At 42.7% G+C, this 20,523-nt stretch overlaps 1 protein-coding gene across 5 annotated transcripts in view; it reads right to left on the bottom strand.

The window, feature by feature from the left end:
- Positions 1-20,523, bottom strand: part of ralgps1 (Ral GEF with PH domain and SH3 binding motif 1) — a 726,899-nt gene that overhangs the window by 465,217 nt on the left and 241,159 nt on the right. For all 5 annotated transcript variants that reach the window (XM_073052641.1, XM_073052645.1, XM_073052644.1 and 2 more), the window contains one exon: positions 18,234-18,326. In XM_073052641.1, the coding sequence (XP_072908742.1) occupies positions 18,234-18,326 (93 nt within the window). The remainder of the gene's footprint in view (positions 1-18,233; positions 18,327-20,523) is intronic.

The following is a 20,523-nucleotide window of genomic DNA, read 5'->3' as shown; positions in this document are numbered from 1 at the left end:
AGCCAGGCACATCACGTAGTTCCGTACTCTGCCACATAAGAGGGAACAGTCAGCACAGAAGTCTGACCTATAAACCTACTTCTACTACTCCAGCCTCATGGATATAGCTAACACCCGCTTCAGAAACCCGTGCACAAAAGTGTAAATTAATAATCACCCCACTATCGAGAACATCTTCAAAAGGTGGTGACTCTAGAAGGCAACATCTATCATTAGGGTTACTGACCAACTCGGACATTTCCACTTCATACCATCAGGGAGGAGGTACAGGAGCCTGAAGACACACACTCAATGTTTCAGGAACAGCTTCTTCCTCTCTGCTATCAGGTTTCTGATTCATTGGGGCAGCTGCTTATTAGACACAACCCTTGAACTAATAACGAAACTAATAAACTAATAACGAAAATGGCCAGGATTCCCCGCTTTTATTTGGGACACTACGTCACTTACTTGGGGCAGGAGACTGTTGCCAAACAGTTTCTAACTAGCGTCTGTCGCGTGCATTTGCCTGGCCATTAGGCACAATACCATGCTTTGAGCAAGTAGTTTTTAAATAGCATCAGTTGTATGTGTTTGTGTTCAAAAAGCAGAGATTTTTGTCACTGATAGTTGACAAGAGATAAGCAGTGAGACAATTCAGAAACGCTTTCTTCACTGTGGTTTCAGGTATTCAGGCTTGGAGATGCCAGAACGGGCGGGAGCGAAAATGAAATAATTTCACTACTTTGGCAAGTTAGAAACTACGAAGAATTTGAAGGTATCAACAATAATCTTGAATGTTACAATGAAAATGAAGGTTTGGAGGATGTAGTCATCGACAGCATTTTACGAAGGCAGTTCAATATCTGCACTAAGGATGTCTGTAGTGATTTTGTTAATATCGATAAGTATTAGGAACTAATATACAGTTTTATAGTACTGCAGTAGTATTGGTAGTTTTCTACTTTGTCTTGTAATTCATTTAAATACTTAATTTATTCCTCAGATTGTTTTATATACCTTTTAAACTATTTCCATGAAACTTCAGTTAATTAGGCTAAAATGTACTAATCGGTGTTGTGTTTTGTTTTGGTCATTGGAAAGAGGCCATTAAACTGGAAAAAGTGCGGAGGGGATTTATGAGGACATTGTCAGGACTCGAGGCTCTGAGTTACAGAGAGAGGTAGAGCTTTTTTATCCACTGGAGTGTAGAAGAACAAGCAGAGATCTCATGGAGGTGTATAAAATCATGAGAGGCATAAAAAAGGTTAACGTGCAGTCTTTTTCTCAAGGAAGTGGAATCCAGAACTAGAGGGCATATGTTTAAGCTTAGAGGGGAGGGATTTAATAGGAACCGAAGGGGCAAAATTTTTCACCCAGAGATTGATCAGGATATGGAATAAGATGCCAGAGCAAGTGGTTGAGGCAGGTACCATAACAACATTTAAAAGGTACTTGGACAGATATGTGGATAGGAAAGGTTTAGGAGAATGGGGCAAATGTGCACAAGTGGGATTGGCCTAGATGCAAATCTTGGTCAGCATGGAAGAGATGGATCGAAGGGTCTAGTTCTGTGCTGTATGGTTGTGACTATTTATTTATGTATTGAGATACAGCATGGAACAGACCCTTCTGCCCTTCGAGCTGTGCAGCCCAGCAATCCCCCAACTTAAACCTTAGTCTAATCATAATGGCAATTTACAATGACCATACAAACTCCTTACAGGCAGCAGCAGGAACTGAACACCGGCCGCTGGGACTGTAAAGCATTGTGCTAACCACGACACTGCTGTGTTGCCCCACAGGGCCAGCTGTCTACCTCACCTTCACCCTTTTGCACTCAATCTTGGAGATTAGTCAGCAAGACTATCACGTCCCAGGTGTAAAAGCACCTTCATAAATTTAGAGCAACACACACAAAATAGAGGATCCCAGCAAGTCAGGCAGCTTCTGTGAAGGGGAGTGAACAGTCAACGTTTCAGGTCAAACACATTTTTTTTTAATGGAACATTTAAGAGCATAAGGACTAGGAGCAGGAGTCGGCCATCTGGCCCACTATGACTGCTTCGTCATTCAATGGATGTTTGTTTTGGTCTTGCCAACATCTGCTATCTCCCAGATCGTTTCCTTGGCACTGTTTACATCCAACAAAATGGCAGAAACTCAGTGAGACAATGACTGCTGCAAACATGAGGAAGCCTTCCGGAGTCTGAGTGAAGCAATAAGGATGCCAAAGGCCAGCAGTCCACAACTTGCTGACTAGAAATAGAAGAGATGGAAATGGGAGAGAGAAAAGTTGGCCAGTTGGAAAAGACTGGGGCAGAGGTCCGATTTATAGTCACTTCACCAATGAGTCTGTGTGCAGATCTCAGAATGATCTTGACTTGGATACGTTGACTGAATATTCCCCTCCACAGATACCGCCCCCGGCCTGCTGAATTCGTCCAGCATTTTGTGTGTCACTAAATACATGTCGCTTTTCTTCACTCAAATAAAATTAAAATAATTATAGTAATGAGAATTACCATGCAGAATAATAAAATTAATGAAACTAAGCATGCATCTGTTCCATTTCACAATATAACATGACGTCTTGATTGAGTAATTAAAGTTCTTGATTTGCAAAATCACTGACTCGGAGTTCTCTTAAGTTCAAATTCAAGTTTACTGTCACCTGACTGTATAATGCATACAACCAAATAAACCAGTGTTCCTCCAGACCATGGCGCACCCACAAAACATATATCACACACAGCTCATGAACTTAAATATCTCCATAAATAAGTTAAGAAAATATAATTCAAAACATATGCATCACAAGTAAACAGTACAGTATATATTAAACAGCTTGCTGACCTAGAGCTGAGACTTTGTTGGTGATGGGGTATTAGGTTTAGTTTGGTCCAGTGATGATATTTTGTGTCATTTAGGCTACTGTGCCAAGCAAACATAGGAAGATCTCAGTATCCATTCCTATTCTGCTTCTACTCCCTTCCTTTGAAGTTCTGACAAAGGGTCTCGGTCTAAAACATCGGCTGTTTATTCCTTTCCATAGATGCTGCCTCACTCGCTGAGCTCCTGCAAGATCATGCAGATGGACCTCTTCTCGACCCTCCCCAATGCCAATGCATCCTTTGTAAAATACGGTGCCCAAAACTGCTCACAATACTCCAAATGTGGTCTAACCAATGCATTATAAAGCCTCAGTATTACATCCTCATTTTTATATTTTCCTCATCTCAAACCTGTATTTAATTTTCTTACCAACGACTCAATCTGCAAGGTAACATTTAGGGAATCTTGCATGAGGACTCCCTTTTCCCTGCTTCCAGTGCTACCTGCCCCTCCAGCTATCTTTGTATCATCTGCAAAGTTGGTCGCAAAGCCATCAGTACATCATCCAGATCATTTACATGCAACATGAAGAGTAGTGTACCCAATAACATATAACCATATAACAATTACAGCATGGAAATAGGCCACTCGGCCCTTCTAGACTGTGCCAAACACTTACTCTCACCTAGTCCCACCTACCTGCACTCAGCCCATAACCCTCCATTCCTTTCCTGTCCATATACCTATCCAATTTTTTTTAAATGACAAAATCGAACCTGCCTCTACCACTTCTACTGGAAGCTCGTTCCACACAGCTATCACTCTCTGAGTAAAGAAGTTCCCCCTCGTGTTACCCCTAAACTTTTGCCCCTTAACTCTCAACTCATGTCCTTTTGTTGGAATCTCCCCTACTCTCAATGGAAAAAGTCTATCCACATCAACACTATCTATCCCCATAATTTTAAATACCTCTATCAAGTCCCCCCTTGACCATTGTGGAACACCACTAGTCACTGGCAGCCAACTAGAAAAGTTTATTTCCCTTTATTCCCACACTGTGCCTCCTGCCAGTAAGCCAATCTTCTATCCATGATGGAATCTTTCCTGTAATCGTATCTTGCTTGGCAGCCTCATGTGCGGCACCTTGTCAAAGGACTTCTAAAAACTCAAGTTACACCCACGGACTCTCCTTTGTCTATCTTCCCTGTGATGCCCTCACAGAATTCTAACAAGATTTGCCAGGCAAGATTTCCTCTTAAGAAAATCATGCTGACTTCAGATGCAACACAACGTTTTCAGAAGAATATTAACTTCTACTACATGCTGCTCCCTCCAACTCTAGAGTTCATGTTTAACAACCCTGGCTACACCCTAGTAATTCCCATCAGTGTCTCTTTGCTGCTGTCACATAAGTCCATAATGTGACAACCAGGGTTGTACACAGTTGTGGTCACAGTCGACTGATTTTTATTTGGCTGATCTCACGGAGACTCATATCCAACTAATGCTTGAGGAGAGCCATATGTGTAAAACAGACAAATGTGCAACTCAAATCACAGGGAGACAGACAGATATACAGACTTTATTGATCCCGAGGGAAATTGGGTTTCATTACAGCCGCACCAACCAAGAATAGTGAAGAAATATAGCAATATAAAACCATAAATAATTAAATAATAATAAGTTAATCATGCCAAGTGGAAATAAGTCCAGGACCAGCCTATTGGCTCAGGGTGTCTGACACTGTGAGGGAGGAGTTGTTAAGTTTGATGGCCACAGGTAGGAATGACTTCCTATGACGCTCAGTGTTACATCTCGGTGGAATGAGTCTCTGGCTGAACGTGCTCCTGTGCCTAACCAGTACATTATGGAGTGGATGGGAGTCATTGTCCAAGATGGCATGCAACTTGGACAGCATCCTCTTTTCAGACACCACCGTCAGAGAGTCCAGTTCCACCCCCACAACATCACTGGCCTTACGAATGAGTTTGTTGATCCTGTTGGTGCCTGCTACCCTCAGCCTGCTGCCCCAGCACACAACAGCAAACATGATAGCATTGGCCACCACAGACTCGTAGAGGAGAGATATTAGAGCACCAGCACAAATTTTGAATGGTTCAAATCATTTACAAGGCTGGCTTTACTGTGCTTTATTAGCATGTCCCAAAACACTCTGCAGCCAATGAAGGGCTTTTGAATTGTTGAAAACATGGTAGCATACTCTCTCCTCTCCTATCAGGTTCCTTCTTCTTCAGCCCCATCCCTTTTCCACCTATCACCTCCCAGCTTCTTACTTCATCACCCCCCCCCCCCACTCCCCACCTGGTTTCACTATCACCTTCTAGTTTGTCCATCTTCTCCTCCCCCACCTTATTCTGGCATCTCCTCCCTTCCTTTCTCATCCTGGTGAAGGGTTTTGACTGGCTGTTCAGTTCCTTCGATGCTCCCTGACCTGCTGAGTTTGCTTGCGTTGTTCTGAAACTCCAGCAGCTGCAGAATCTCTTGCAATCATGGGAACTTGTATACAGCAAGCTTCCACAGAAAACAGAGTAGCTTTTTGTGTTGATTTAATTAAGATTGGTAATTCCCCTCCCACTCTGAAGATCTAGCCTAGGCTCAACATATTGATGCAGTTCTGAAGAAAACATGCTAGTGGCTATATTTCATTCGGTTTGAGGAGATTTGATATGTCATTTCTACAGATAAACTTGCTGACTGGTTGCATCACTGCCTGCTATGGAGGCACCAACGCACAGGATTGGAAAAAGCTGTGGAGGGTTGTAGACTCAGTATTAACCTCCCTAGTATTGAGGACACCTTCAAAAGAGGATGCCTCAAAAAGGCGCACGCGCGCGCACACACACACACACACACGAGGGGTAACTTCTTCTATGAGTGAGAGCATGGAACGAGCTGCCAGTGGAAGTGGTAGATGCTTGTTCAATTGCAACATTTAAGAGAAGTTTGAATAAGTACATAGATGGGAGGGGTATGGAGGAATATGGCCTGGGTGAGGGTCAATTGGACGAAGCAAAAATATTATTTCAGCATGGAACAGATGCGTGAAAAGCCTTTTTCTGTGTTGTAGTGTTCTATGACTAAGTTTGGGGTATATTCCCGCAGAAGCCTGCCAGGCACAAAAGTCAGTCTATCAAAATAAGTCTTACAACTAACAGATGCAGAAGCATGTTCTTTAAAGACATCCAATGGGATTAATCCAAATTATGCCACAGCAATTTGCTTGCATAAAATATTTGTTTAAATCATAGGTTTCGATAAGAAATGAAGTATTGCCCTTGTTATTTTCAACAGAAGTTGATAAGTACTTGGAGAATTGACATGAAATCCTTCTCCATCTGTTCATCTTTGTTGTTCATTCACCACTCTTCTGTAATCCAATCTGTTTCCTTGCTATTAATACATTCTGTGCACTTTGAAGAGACCACAGGCCACACTGCGGCAGAGGGTCTCCATCACAAACTCTGCCAGAGAGTGAGTTCAGAACAGATCACCTGTGGGAATTGCTGTTGTCCAAGGTCCAGAACAGAGGTAAGGAGATTAGTGAATCTGTGGAACGCTCTGCCTCAGACTGAGGTGGAGGCCAAGTCCGTGGGTATATTTAAGGCAGAAGTTGATAGTTTACTGATCAGTCAGGGCATAAAAGGATATGGCGAGAAGGCAGGTGTATGGGGTAGAGTGGGATCCGAGATCAACCATGATGGGATGGCGGAGCAAGCGCGATGGGCTGAATGGCCTAATTTTGTTCCTATGTCTTACGGTCAAACATATCTGGTATAAACATTCAAAATCTTGACAGTTATTTGTAGATACAAGACTCTGAAGATGCTGGAAGTCCAGAGCAAGACACACACACACACACAAAACACTAGAGGATCTCAGCAGATGAGGCAGCATCTATGGGGATGAATAAGTAATTGACGTTTGGGGCTAAGACTCTTGCCTCTGGACTGGAAAGGAAGGGAGCAGAAGCCAGAATAAGTTAAGGGGAGGGGAAGGAGTACAAGCTGGAAGGTGACAGGTAAGACTAAGTGAGGGAAGGGTGATGAAATAACAAGTTGAGAGGTGACAGGTGGAAGAGGCAAAGGACTGAAGAAGAAGGAATCCGATAGGAGAGAAGAGTGGAAGATGGGAGAAAGGAAAGCAGGGCACCAGAGGGCAGTGATAGGCAGGTGAGGAGAATGGAAAAAGGATAAAGAAAGAAGGGGGAGTGGGTAAACAATACCAAAAGTTAGACTGTAGATTTTATTTCCCACTATTAAATGCCAGAATACAATGGAAAAGAAAAAGAAAGCCCAACCCATTGCATCATGTGAAGAGAAATTGCTCATTTTACTATCAGAATTTGAGTACAGATCAGGACATTTTTGAAGTATTTTCTGGATGATAGGCAGTTCAGAAAAAAATGTACAGAAATCTGTTTGACAATTGACCAACATTTTTTTTTTAAAGAGTGCAATCTCTTGTACATATTTATGTGGAAGAATGTGTACTGAGTAACTTTATGGAGACAGATGCAAATTCTATCAGCATTTCTCAGTGGATTCAGCCAGTGTGCAATCATTCTTCACATCCACTACTTGTTCATCTACACAACATTATGAGCGTAATGAATCTCAAGCAGTTTATAAAACCTTGCATCTGGAGTCCCTGGAGTTTTTAAATTACAAATAATGACTATCTTAAAGTGTGCTGTGAAAGGTTGGTAGATTGGGACTGAGGGTTAGCCTCTTTCCAGGGAGCAAATACAGGCCCAAAGCTCAAACACAAAATCCTATACCCAAATCCTACCTTAATCTCAACTGAATAGAAAATGGTTCAGCAGAAAACTTCTCTTACTCTAGTGGGTAACAGAGGAAGTCGTATAAATAAAATAGCTTAAATTGTTTTAACAGTTTGTAAAATAAGATACTCCACGCACAAATACAAACTAGACCTGTCCAGCCAATCATGTATCTCGAAGCCTTGGACACACTCCACGTAGGCCCTTGAAGTCACGGTTCAATCAGTTTCATTGGCAAATGTGCAATCTGCCAACTGTTCTTAGCTCTTTTTCAAATGTTAATGAATACACTGATCTCTGTACTTTGTGAGTAATTCATGCCACATTCAAAATCAGCAAACCAAAACAATATCAAGGTAAGTTGTATTCCAGACCTGCGAGAAATAGCAACAAATGTGTGGAATTATGTAATGCTTTAGAAAGAATGCACTTAAACTAACATTGTGGGCAGCCATCCTTTGAGTCATGTCTACTGGATTTCCTCATTCAATAAAAAAGAGATTGGTGTTTAAGAAGCCAAATTAAAACAAAGGTAAACAACATGTTAATATTACTTAGCAACAAAACTAAACTTCACAACTGCCAACAGCTGTATAGAAACAGCAGGGAGTGGCAAGGCTGGGTACAACATACGGAACCAGTCAACAGCACTACTGAGACCTATTGTTGGTAGAATTTGGGAAGAAGTTCTCCCTCTCCCACTATATATTTTTATGCTTTGCAAGGTAATAATCCCTATAATAGAACATAGAACAGTACAGCACAATAGAGGCCATTTGTCCCATGATACTGTGCTATCTCTATAGATATAGATATAGATATAAGATCAATCTAACCCTTCTCCACTATATAGCTCTCGATTTTTCTTTCATCATCAACCCATCAGAGTCCCCAATCTATCTGCCACTGCCACTCACTATTCTCGGTGTAAAGAAATTTACCTCTGACATCTCCCTATACTTTCCTCGAATCAACTTAAAATTCTATCCCTTTATATTAGCTATTTCTACCCTTCAAAAAAAAAATCCCTGACTGTCCACTTGATATAACCATATAACAATTACAGCATGGAAACAGGCCATCTCAGCCCTTCTAGTCCGTGCCGAACACTTACTCTCACCTAGTCCCACCGACCTGCACTCAGCCCATAACGCTCCATTCCTTTCCTGTCCATATACCTATCCAATTTTTTCTGATCTATGCCTCTCATCATCTTTAGCACATCCACTGGGTTTTAAGTCTCCAAAAATGATAAAAATTTTATCACAGCTTTCATTAATTTAAATTACTTTGCCCTCTCATTCTCTCCCTCTCACCATATCGCCATGAGCTACATTAATTCGATGCAAATAAAAACCACTATAAGTTCTCAGTGGGTCAGGCAGCAACCATGGAGACAGAAACTAAATTGAATTGACTTGACTTTATTTCTTACATCCTTCTTATACATAAGGAGTAAAAATCTTTACGTTACGTCTCCATCTAAATGTGCAATTTATAGTGATTTATAATAAATAGTATGTACAACAGGATAGTCAATATAACATAGAAATAAAACTGCATTGTACTTCTATGTTATATTGAAATCATATTTGATGTCAATAACTTTTCCAACGTATGTGGTGTCCAGGGACAGGTTGCACTTCTGATGAAGAGGCAAAGCAGTTTGTTGTGTCCGTTCTGGAGCAGCTCACACACCTTTGAGCCCCACCAGACCCTCAGTCCTCACCTGTGGCTTCTAGCAGCTGTTAGCTTGTGACAGCGGCCACACCCTGGTACGTTGCTTTGACAGGAGGACTAAACCAGGTGAGGGTAGCCGGCAGATGTCAGACCCCCGTGAGATAGGGATGTCATCTCCAGTGGAATGGGTGGATGAGAGCTGTGGCCGGGGACGCAGTCCTGCAGCACTTCGTGCAGAGTGAAGGGTGTGAGAAGGCACAGAAGGAGGCATGGCCACCCACTGCAACCAGGGAAGACCCCAGTTGTGATGACTGCTTGTACCACTGGACCCCGATTTCCGCAATCTAGAGAGTGGAACTGCCTCTGCGCCATGCCGTTTCCACGTTTAAAAAAGTCTCCCACACAGATTTCAGATCTGTCATAATTGGATATGAAGGACTAACAATCAGAATGATCACTGTCTTGAAACATCAACTCTCCATCTCTCCACAGACGCTGCCCGACCCACTGAATAACTATAGTACTTTATGTTTAAATGCTGGAATTTCTGCAACTGCCCTTTATTGTTTTAGGATTACTTCAGTGCATTTTATTCCATTTGGGAACCACAGGCCTGATGTTCCCCCTTGTCTTCACATTCCCCTCAAACTTTTCATCGGCACAAAATGATGATCAAAAACTTTTTTAAAAACTGAAGATGCCGGAAACAGGGTCTAAAATGTTGGAAATACTCAGCAACTCAGGGTGTATCCAAGAAAAGAAAACAGGATCCGTGTTTTGGATCCAAATCTCCTCATCAGAACCAGCGACAGTGAGAAAACGAAGTTAGTTCTAAGTTGTAGAGAGGTTGGAGGAAGGATGGATGGGGCTGCATAATGGTGCAGCTGGTAGAGTCTCAATCCTGACCATAAGATATAGGAACACAATTAGGCCATTCAGCCCAATACTTCTGTCCTGGTTCAATCATTCAATCATGGTTGTTTTTTGCCCCAACTCCATTCTCCTTCCATCTTCCACAACTCTTTACCCCTTTTACCAATCTAGAAACTGTCAACCTCTGCTTAAGCACATTCAATGACCTGGCCTCCACAGTCATCGGTGGCAATGAATTCCACTAGATTCACCAGCCTCTGGCTGAAGAAATTCCTCATCCTTCACCAGCTCATCATCAAACCAAAGTCTTTCCTTGTGCATTGCTCTACCAGCTGGTCTGCGCTCCAGAATAATGGTGGAAAGCTCCCAGCTGCTCTTTTCCTCTTTGCAGGGTCACCTTAACATGTATTCTTTATCACACTCACACACACACACACACGTGCACACACACACGCACACACACACACACTTTTGTTTGACCATAGTGTGTGAATCACCATCGGTTGCATTTGCTCAGTTACAGGAGAGATTGAAAGGACAAGTTGTTGATGTTCTCTGACACTGGGACTAAACCAGCTGGGGAACTGAATGCAGAGGTCAGGCTCAGAACTTCCCAACCTACTTGGAAACACAAAGCAGATGCTTCAACAGAGAAACACCCCACAGACGCTCAAGCATAGTTACTGGTTGGAATGTCAACTCTGAACTGCCAAGGCCTTTTGCTGAGAGACTGAATGTGGTTAATCATAATCCATTGCTTGCTCTCAGAGTTCATTATTGCCACAAATAGGGATCAGAAGTGGAGAGAGTGAGCAGTTTCAAGATCTTGGGTGTGAAGATCTCTGAGGATCTAACTTGGTCCCAACATATTGATGCAGTTATAAAGAAGGCAAGACAGCCGTTATACTTCATTAGGAGTTTGAAGAGATTTGGCATGTCAACAAATACACCCAAAAACTTCTATAGTTGTGCTGTGGAGAGCATTCTGACAGGCTACATCACTGTCTGAAATGGAGAGGCTACTGTACAGGACCAAAAGAAGCTGCAGAAGGTTGTAAATCTGGTCAGCTCCATCTTGGATACTAGCCTACAAAGTACCCAGGACATCTTCCGGGAGCAGTATCTCAGAAAGGCAGAGTCCATTATTAAGGACCTCCAACACCCAGGGCATGCCCTTTTCTCACTGTTACCATCAGGTAGGAGGTACAGAAGCCTGAAGGCACACACTCAGCGATTCAGGAACAGCTTCTTCCCCTCTGCCATCCGATTCCTAAATGGACATTGAATCTTTGGACACTACCTCACTTTTCTTTTAAAATATACAATACGTCTGTTTTTGCATGTTTTTTAAAAATCTATTCAATATATGTGTACTGTAATCTATTTACTTGTACATTTATTATTATTTTTTAAATTTTATTACTATTATTATTTTTATTTTATTTTTTCTTTGCTAATTATATATTATATTTATAACATATATATTATATATTTTTGGTCTTGTTTTTGTCCGGTGGCTTTGGAGCTCCTTTCCGGGGAACGCGCTAGACAGTAGCACAATATTAATATGCAGCAGCCTCTCCGGACTCTGGATTGGGGATTGCCAAACGTTACGTGGATTTTCTGGTGTAGTCTGTTTTGTCATATGCTTTTGTGATATCATTCTGGGGGAACGTTGTCTCATTTTTTAACTGCATTGCATTTGTGGTTTCTAAATGACAATAAACTGAATCTGAATCTGAATATTACATTGAACTGCTGCTGCTAAGTTAACAAATTTCACATCACATGCCGGTGATAAAAAACCTGATTCTGAATTCTGGAGGAGAATGACCAGACTGGTTCAAGCTGACAGGAAGGTGACAGTAACTCAAATAACCACATGTTACAACAGTGGTGTGCAGAAGAGCATCTCTGAACACACATGTCAAACCCTGAAGTGGATGGGCTACAGCAGAAGACCAGGAGATATAAGTGACCACTGAGTGGACAAGTCACACTATTTACAAGCACGCTGTTTACTTTCAAGTGATATTTTTCCTGACTGGACTAGCATTCGCTTTCAAACAAATCTGTTGGACACAGCTAATGGTGTAACAACGTTCCCTACAAATCTCAAACTGTTGCCTCTTTCCTGAACAAGACTGTTGAAGAAAAGTGAAGAGTTGAATATTTTCTTATATTATACATGCTGTGGTTGAATTTGAGATTATTGAAGTCACTTTGGCTATCCCATCGGTGCATTTTAATAACTAATGGTTTCATCACAGTCTGCTCCACCAGTTCCAATGCACAGAAGCTGCAGAGAGCAATGGACTCAAGGTGTCTTTAGTGATGGTGGGCTTAGCCATGCTCTCTATAAGAGAAAATCCAAATCTGTTTATCACAGAGTCTTTGCTGTAAATAGCCATAAAACTAATTTATAGTAAATAATAAATGGCAGACTAGACCCAGGTTCATTAAGGTTGTCATAGCTGGGGGTTTACTGGGGATGAGGTCCCACTACCTATTAAATGCTCCAATGGTGTCTCAAATAGTCTCTGACAACCAAGTCCAGCTCTTGACCTTCATATAAGCCCGGCGGAACCGTTTCTACTGACAGGAGAAGGGGCCTTAAAACAAGTCACTTTAGGCAGATGGGGTTCATCAGCCAAGGCCAGCAGTTCACCTAGGAGAAGGAGAACTCTGACCTGAAACCTCCGCTGTCTTATAGCTAGACCCACTCATGGGGAAGGCTTCAGGAGTAAACTCCGAGAAAGACTCCGGAGATGGAATCCCTGCGCCGACCAGCAACTCCTGTGATGTCACTGGTGCCAAACTGTGTCGGCCTCTGCCATTCCTTTGGATTAATTGGCTGTGTGGAGAGGGGGAGCTTGCTACAGGGGCAGCAACTTGCTCTCCATATCGTACTGCCCTGGCTTGCGTATCACGTAGACAGCTGGGACACAGCGTCCATAGTTGACCCTGACCAACGTAAGTCCTCGAGAGACTAGACCCAACCTGACTTAGTTGGCAATTATGACAAACCTGAATTACGGCAACAATGGGAAACAAAACAATAACACTTTGCACATCAGGAAAGTGTCCCAGCTGGAGCTAAATAACAAAAAAAACTGACATGTGACCTTCCAAGGGAGACAATGTTCACCTCTCCCAAAAGGGAATCCCATCCCTCCCCCTGCTGTTCAACAACATAATTGCTGGCAAATCCCCACCATCAATGTCATGGGGATCACCAATGAGGAAACTCAACTGGACACATTGCATCAATATAGAACAACGGCTACCTCTCAGCATCTGACTCACCATCACCTTTCCACCATCTGTAAAGCACCTTACGAGTGACAAGTGACTTTCACGTCTGGATGGCTGCAACTCCAAAACACCCAAGAAACCACACACAAGATAAAGCCTGTTCAATCACCCCAAACCTGCGACCTTTACAACAGAAGACCATAAGACATAGGAACAGAATTAAGACATTTTGCCCATTGAGTCTGCTCTGCCATTCCATCACAGATCATCCCTCTCAATGCCATACTCCTACCTTCTCCCTGTAACCTTAGACACCCTTACTAATCAAGAACATATCAACTTCCACTTTCAATATACCCAATGACTTGGCATCCACAACCATCTGAAGCAATGAATTCCACAGACTCACCACCCTTTGGCTAAAGAAATTACACCTAATTTCTGTCCTAATAGAACATCCTTTTATTCTGAGGCTGTACCCTCTGGACCTAGACTCCCCCATCATAGGAAACATCTTTTCCATGTCCACTCTATCCCGGCCTTTTAATATTCAATAGATTTCACACACAAGGAAGAGGCACACGGGATCACCACCACCAACTTCTCCTAATATAGAAATAATATTCTCCTAATATTCCTGTTCTTTCAGCTTCAAAGTAAATTTATTACCCAAGTACATATATGTCACTATATACAACCCTGAGACTCATTTTCTTGTGGGCATACTCAATAAATCCAGCAAGCATAATAGAACCAATGGAAGACCACACCAACAGGGCGGACAACCAGTGTGCCAAAGACAACAAACTGTACAAATAGAAATAAATAAATAAATATGGGTACCATGAGATGAATAGTACTTGAAAGTGAGTCCATAGGTTGTGGGAACAGTTCAGTGATGGACATGTGAAGTTATCCCCTCTGGTGGTTGAGTGGTCTAAATCCTGGACTTGCTTTCCACCAGCAGCTGGTCAAGGAGGCTCATCATCACAACTTTCTCAAGGGCAATAACCACTCACCCATGGAGAGAGTAAAGAACCAGAATGTTGAGAAGATGGACTGCCTTGTAGAAGAACCAGAAAGACTTGGGAATTGAATCAGAACAATGAACTGGAAAGCCAGTGTCAACTTTGGAAGTAGAAGCGATCACAGAGCCAAATCTCCCTCCACCCTGTCTACCAAGGATTGACACCATCTAACCAAGTAGATGGACATGGAGTGCCAATGTCCTTCCCTGAAGTCGCGAACTCTTGGTCAAGTGGAATCAGGTGGAGAGCCACTAAGAAAGGAGACTTGTACTTGCCCATTTGCAGGCACAGAGGAAGTCAAACAGCTAGTGGCTGACAACCTCTCCAAAACAAATATTTACTTTAATAAGCACAATGGGCCCAGCCAAACATGGAAGTGAACAGACACAAAAATCAGTTGGATTTCCGCCTGTGCCTGTGCCTGTGACTGCTCAAAACTACATCCACCCGCATTGGTCAATGTACAACTCTGAAGCAATATCAACTTAATTTTCAGCCTAATTCCAAATAGTATGACTCACAGGATGGGCCGCTCACTACTTGGCATTAAGCTGCAAGTTTCAAATAACAATATTAAAAACATTGAATTTAGCACATCATGAGGGTAATTGCAAAATAAAAGAAGGAGGCTGACTCTCTCTCTCTCTCTCAAGGGGACTGGAGTTGACGCTGCTAATTTGGACTGTGTTAACAGAAGACTGAGTAGTTTTGGATGCTCGTATTTAAGGAAGATATTAATTTCATCATCATCACTGAGGCCTGACATGGTTATTCTGTCCAAAACTCAAAGCAGGTAGTCATGGAAGAACTGACAGTGACTCGGGAAGATCAGACTGAGGAGGCATTTGAATGTATGCAAGCCAAACACCAGGAGCTGGTGGACAGTGCCAGATACTGGGGTGGAGGGCATGATGCGAGCCTATAGAAGTGGGGTGTAGAGGTCTTGCTAGCTGTTTATTCTGCAGAACCTACTCCCTCCTTGGCATAATGTAGCTGCAAGGAAAAGCACCATCAGGACTGTCACAGATTCTGCTGAGTGAGCCTCCAGATCGCGACCCTTGGACCAGTGCTGCTGCGACACAAATTGGGGCCCAATCAACCTACTCGAGAGTGCCTGGTGTTGGAAGACCCGAAACACCCGGTGTCCCCAGGTTACATCACTGACGATGTGTCCTAGCACATCCTACGATGCACAGGACCTCAGCATCGAGTTATCGAAGGCGGTTCAGTAGAAGGCGTCACAGTAGTGCAATGGTTAGTGTAACACTTCACAACGCCAGTGACCAGGACTCAATTCCCACCACTGTCTGTACGGAGTTTGTTCTCCCCGTAACCATGTGTGCTCCAGTTTCCTACGTTCCAAACCCGTACACGTCAGGGCTAGTAAAATGTGGGCATGTTATGTTGGTGACGGAAATGTGGTGGCGCTTACCGGCTGCCCCCAGCACACCCTCAGATCGTGTTGGTCATCGATACACACAACGCATTTCATTGTGTGTTTCAATGTACCTGTGACAACTAAAGATAATAACAGAAGAAATTCTGGGTGTAGAGGGATTTCCATATAGTAAAAGATCAAACAGACTGGAGTTCAGAAGCATGAGAGACGAAACAAATTAAATGTAGGGAGGAGGTTCCTCTCCTAGGAGAGTCCAGAACAAGAGGGCATAATCTCAGAACAATGGGGACGTTCATTTAAAACTGAGTCGAGGAAGAATTTCCTCAGTTGGAGAGTCAGCCAAGTGAGTCTTTGCCACAAAGCGCTATGGGGAAGAGTCCTGGTGTATACTTCACCCTGGAACATCTGGATAGCAAAGGTACATACATCATATTGCTTTTTATCAATTACAGCACAGCATTCAATACTAACATCCCCTCAAAACTAATCAATAAGCTTCAAGACCCTGGCCTCAATACGTCCCTGTGCAATTGGATCCTCGATTTCCTCACTTGCAGACCCCAGTCTCCTTCACGATCTCCAGCAGCACAATTGCTCCACAAGCCTGTGTGCTTAGCCCCCTGCTCTACTCACTTTACACCTACGACTGTGGGGCTAAGCACAGCTCCAATGCCATTTTTAAGTTTGCTGACAACACCACTGTTGTTGGCTGAATCAGAGATGGTGTTATCATTTCAGAGGACCTGTCCTACGTCTCTACTTCCTTAGGAGTTTGTAAAGATTGGGCATTACATCTAGAGCTTTACCAGACTTGTATAGATGTGTGGTGGAGAGTATATTGCATATCAGCCTGGTGAGGAAATCCCAATGCCCTAAAACGGAAAATCCTACAAAAAGCAGTGGATTTGGCCCAGCCCATCATGGGTAAAGCCCTCCCAACCACTGAGCACCTCTACATGAAATGCTGTCACATGATTGGCTGATAATATATTTGCATTAATGAGCAGGTGCACAGGTGTACCTAATAAAGTGGCCACTAAGAGTATATTATTGTGCCAAACATTGACTGAATGTACACTTGTAGTGCTGAGGCCGTTACTAGGATTGTACTTCCAAGTTATTTTGTTTTTACAGTATCAAACCAACCTTGGAAGTGTTCTGATGAAGGGTCTCAGCCTGAAATGTTTGATGATTTATTCACCTCCAGAGTTGCTGCCTGACTTGCAGATTCCTCTAGCATTTGTGTGTGTGTGTGTGTTGCTATGAAAGTTTACACTCTGTTTCTGATTCATACTCACAAGACAACTAAGCTCCTGCCCAAATTTATCATCAGAGTCCACACATGTCACTACATACAATCCTGAGATTCTTCTTCTGTGGGCCTACTAAGCAAATCTGTAGAAAGTAACTGTAAATTGTAGACAAACTTTGCAAATGCATATATAAATAAATAGCAATAAATAACGTGCAAGAATTATCAATAGTACAGAGTCCTTAAATGAGTGCAGTTATCCCCCTTTGTTCCAGAGCCTTATGGTTAAGGGGTGGCAACTGTTCCTGAATCTGGTGGTGCGAGTCCAGAGGCTCCTGTAACTGAAGCCTGGCAAACAAATCGAGCACGTGCAGTGCAGATCAACAGTCATGTGTGTACACCATCAGATCGATTGCAAGAATATGCCAAGTGTGTACGCGGCTGAGCGCTCGCATGGTAAATTGAATGGGCCTCCTGCATACAGGCTGCATTCTCTTCTGGGAGCGGTGTTCAAGTGAGTTTGTTTTCATCTCAGTGGGGGCCTGGTTTGTCGCTCCCCCACTGTAAGTAACCAGGTTTTTCTTCCTGTTATTATGATTGCACTGTATAACTGCCAAAGTCAACAAATTTCACGGCATACGCCGGTGATATTAAACCTGATTGTGATGACTCAGTAAAAACTCAATCATACTACTCTGTTGTCATTCTTGCTCTGTGCATACGTAACAGAATCGAAGTCCAACAACACACACACACACACAAACAAACAAACAATACTGGAAAATCCAGAGCCACACATGCAAAATGCTGGGAGAACCCAACATGTCAGGAGGCATCAAATGAAGGAAAATAAAAAGAAGTTTTGTACAATTGTACATTTAATCATTCTCCTCCATTGTTTCGTATATGTGGAGCAAGAACAACCATGTGTGTTTGGTTATTGTAAGGGTCTTGGGAAATCCTCTGCTATTTGTATAATATGGTTAATGCATGACAGAAGTTGGAGAATCCCTGTTCCAAACCATTGACATCATGAACTCACTATTTCTTTTTGTTAAGTAAGTGAAATGTGAAAATCCTTGAGATCTCATGGGGATTTAATGCCATAAATCAAAGCAAATACAAACTTACTGCCCATGTTTTGGAAAGCCGGAAGATTGGCGCACTTTGCAGACCAGAGACCACAGCCATGAGAGAATGAAGATTGTTTAGCTCCAGTAATTTCTGAAAGGGAGAACAGAGTTAATTAAACAACATGTCGAAACATTATCACTTAGTAAATTAAATAACTCAAATTGATTTTTATTTTACAAAACACAAAAGAAAATTACTCTACACAAAATTTACTTTCTTTTTCAGGATGTGAGCATCGTTGGCAATGCTAGCATTGTTTGTCCGTCCCTGGTTACCATTGACAACAAGGTGACGAGCGGTCACTTTGAAAGTTATTGGGAGTTTGTGACTGAGGCAAACAAGGAACGGAGGTAAGACACTGGAGGAACTCAATAGGTCAGGCAGCTTCTATGGAAGGAAAGGGACAGCGATGCTTCAGGTTGACCCTCTGGCTGGGTCTCGACCTGAAACGGTGACTGGCCATTTCACTCTGTCACTGCTACCTGGCCAACCGAGTTCCTCTAATGCTCTGAGTGTTACTCCAGATTCCAGCATCTGCAGCTTCTTGTATCACCAATACATACTCATGTCAGGCCATTTTCTGCATGGAGGGGCACCATGTGAATGCTGGGATATATGATAAGCAGAAATGTTTTTAGAACATAGAAAGCACAGTATAGGCCCTGTGCTGATCTTTAAGCCTACTCCAAGATAAATCAAACCCTTCCCTCCCACATAGTCCATGTGCCTAATTAGGTGTCTTTTAAATATCCCTAACGTATCTGCCTCTACCACAACCCTAGAAGTACATTCCACTACTTAGTGTAAAAAAACCTATTGCTGCCATCACCTCTATGCTTTCCTCCAATCACCTTAAAATTATGCCCTTTTATCCCCCCAGGGCATTTTTGCCCTGGGAAAAGGGCTCTGGCTGTCTATTTTATCTATGTCTCTTAACATCTTATACATCTCCATCAAGTCACTTCATCTCCTCCTTCACTCCAAAGAGGAAAATCCTAGTTCACTCAACCTATCCTCGTAAGACATGCTCTCCAATCCAGGCAGCAGCCTGGTAAATCTCCTCTGCACCCTCTCTAACACTACCACATCCTTCCTATAACGAGGCGACCAGAACTGACCACAGTGCTTCAAGTGCGGTCTAACCACACCATGTTGGTATAAGATTTTTAAAGATGAGTGAGAATGATTAATTTAATGCAGGCAGAGAAAGCACATGATTGCCAAGGGTAATTTTAATGGTTGAGCATAACACATCTGATTACAAGGGCTACAGACACTGGTCAGTTTGAGTGCCCTCAGAACAGAGGTTCCCAACCCTTTTTTTATGTCATGAACCAATACCATTAAGCCAGGGTTCCATGGACTACTAAACGCATTGCTTCACTCTCCTTTTGACTACACTGGTGAGGCCTTGAGGGGAATCTTGACAGCTGGGCATCTCAAGATCTCCATACCTTCCACCCAAGCTTGTGCCCTGGAGATTTCCATTGCCCTTCAAGACAGATGGATACCATCACATATGCACTTATGCATAACCAAAGCGCCGATACCCATTTCTGAACTTGCTTCAAGACTTGGGAAGCCAACACCCGCGTTTGGCGGCTCTCGCAACACTCCACTTCTAATATTTTCCGGAGTTTCCTCAATTCCAGCCAGTTATGTGCCCACAATTTTCATCACTCTACTCTCAGCCATACATTCAGCTGCCTTTACCTTCTCTGGGGTATCACTAACCAAAACCCACTCCCTTTTGATGAAGAGTCTCCTCATATTAAGTCTCTTTGACCAAACCTTTAGGTAGTTCTCATATCTCTGCCTTTGAATTGATGTCAAACTCAATTTACAGGCCTCCATTTTACAGAGGACCACAAGTCAGAAAATACACAAAAGAAAATCACCCTGGTAACTGCACAAAAATCACCCTGGCAACCATGCCTCCACAGTGTTCTAATGATAACATCAAATGCACATAAGGCTGAAAGAACAATTAATAAAGGCAGGGGGAGCAAAGAAACTTGCTCTAGTTCACAGGAATGACCATACATACATTGGATTTAATATTATGCAAGCTTGATCATGTTTAGGAGATTCTGTAAGTCATGTGTCATTACCCAGGAACGGCCTCTAAATAAGTCTAACATGAAGCCAAAGACAAAGTCACAAGGACTGCCCACATTAGTCCCAGATATCTGAGTGGAAACAGGTACTGGCAAAGAAAGATGACGAGGTTGACCGTGACCCAAAATAATAGCCCAATGGAAACCAAAATATTCCCAACCCAACAAAG

This window comes from Hemitrygon akajei, chromosome 7, assembly GCF_048418815.1.
Source record: "Hemitrygon akajei chromosome 7, sHemAka1.3, whole genome shotgun sequence".
NCBI lineage: Eukaryota > Metazoa > Chordata > Chondrichthyes > Myliobatiformes > Dasyatidae > Hemitrygon > Hemitrygon akajei.
This window is presented reverse-complemented; position numbering and strand designations above follow the sequence as displayed.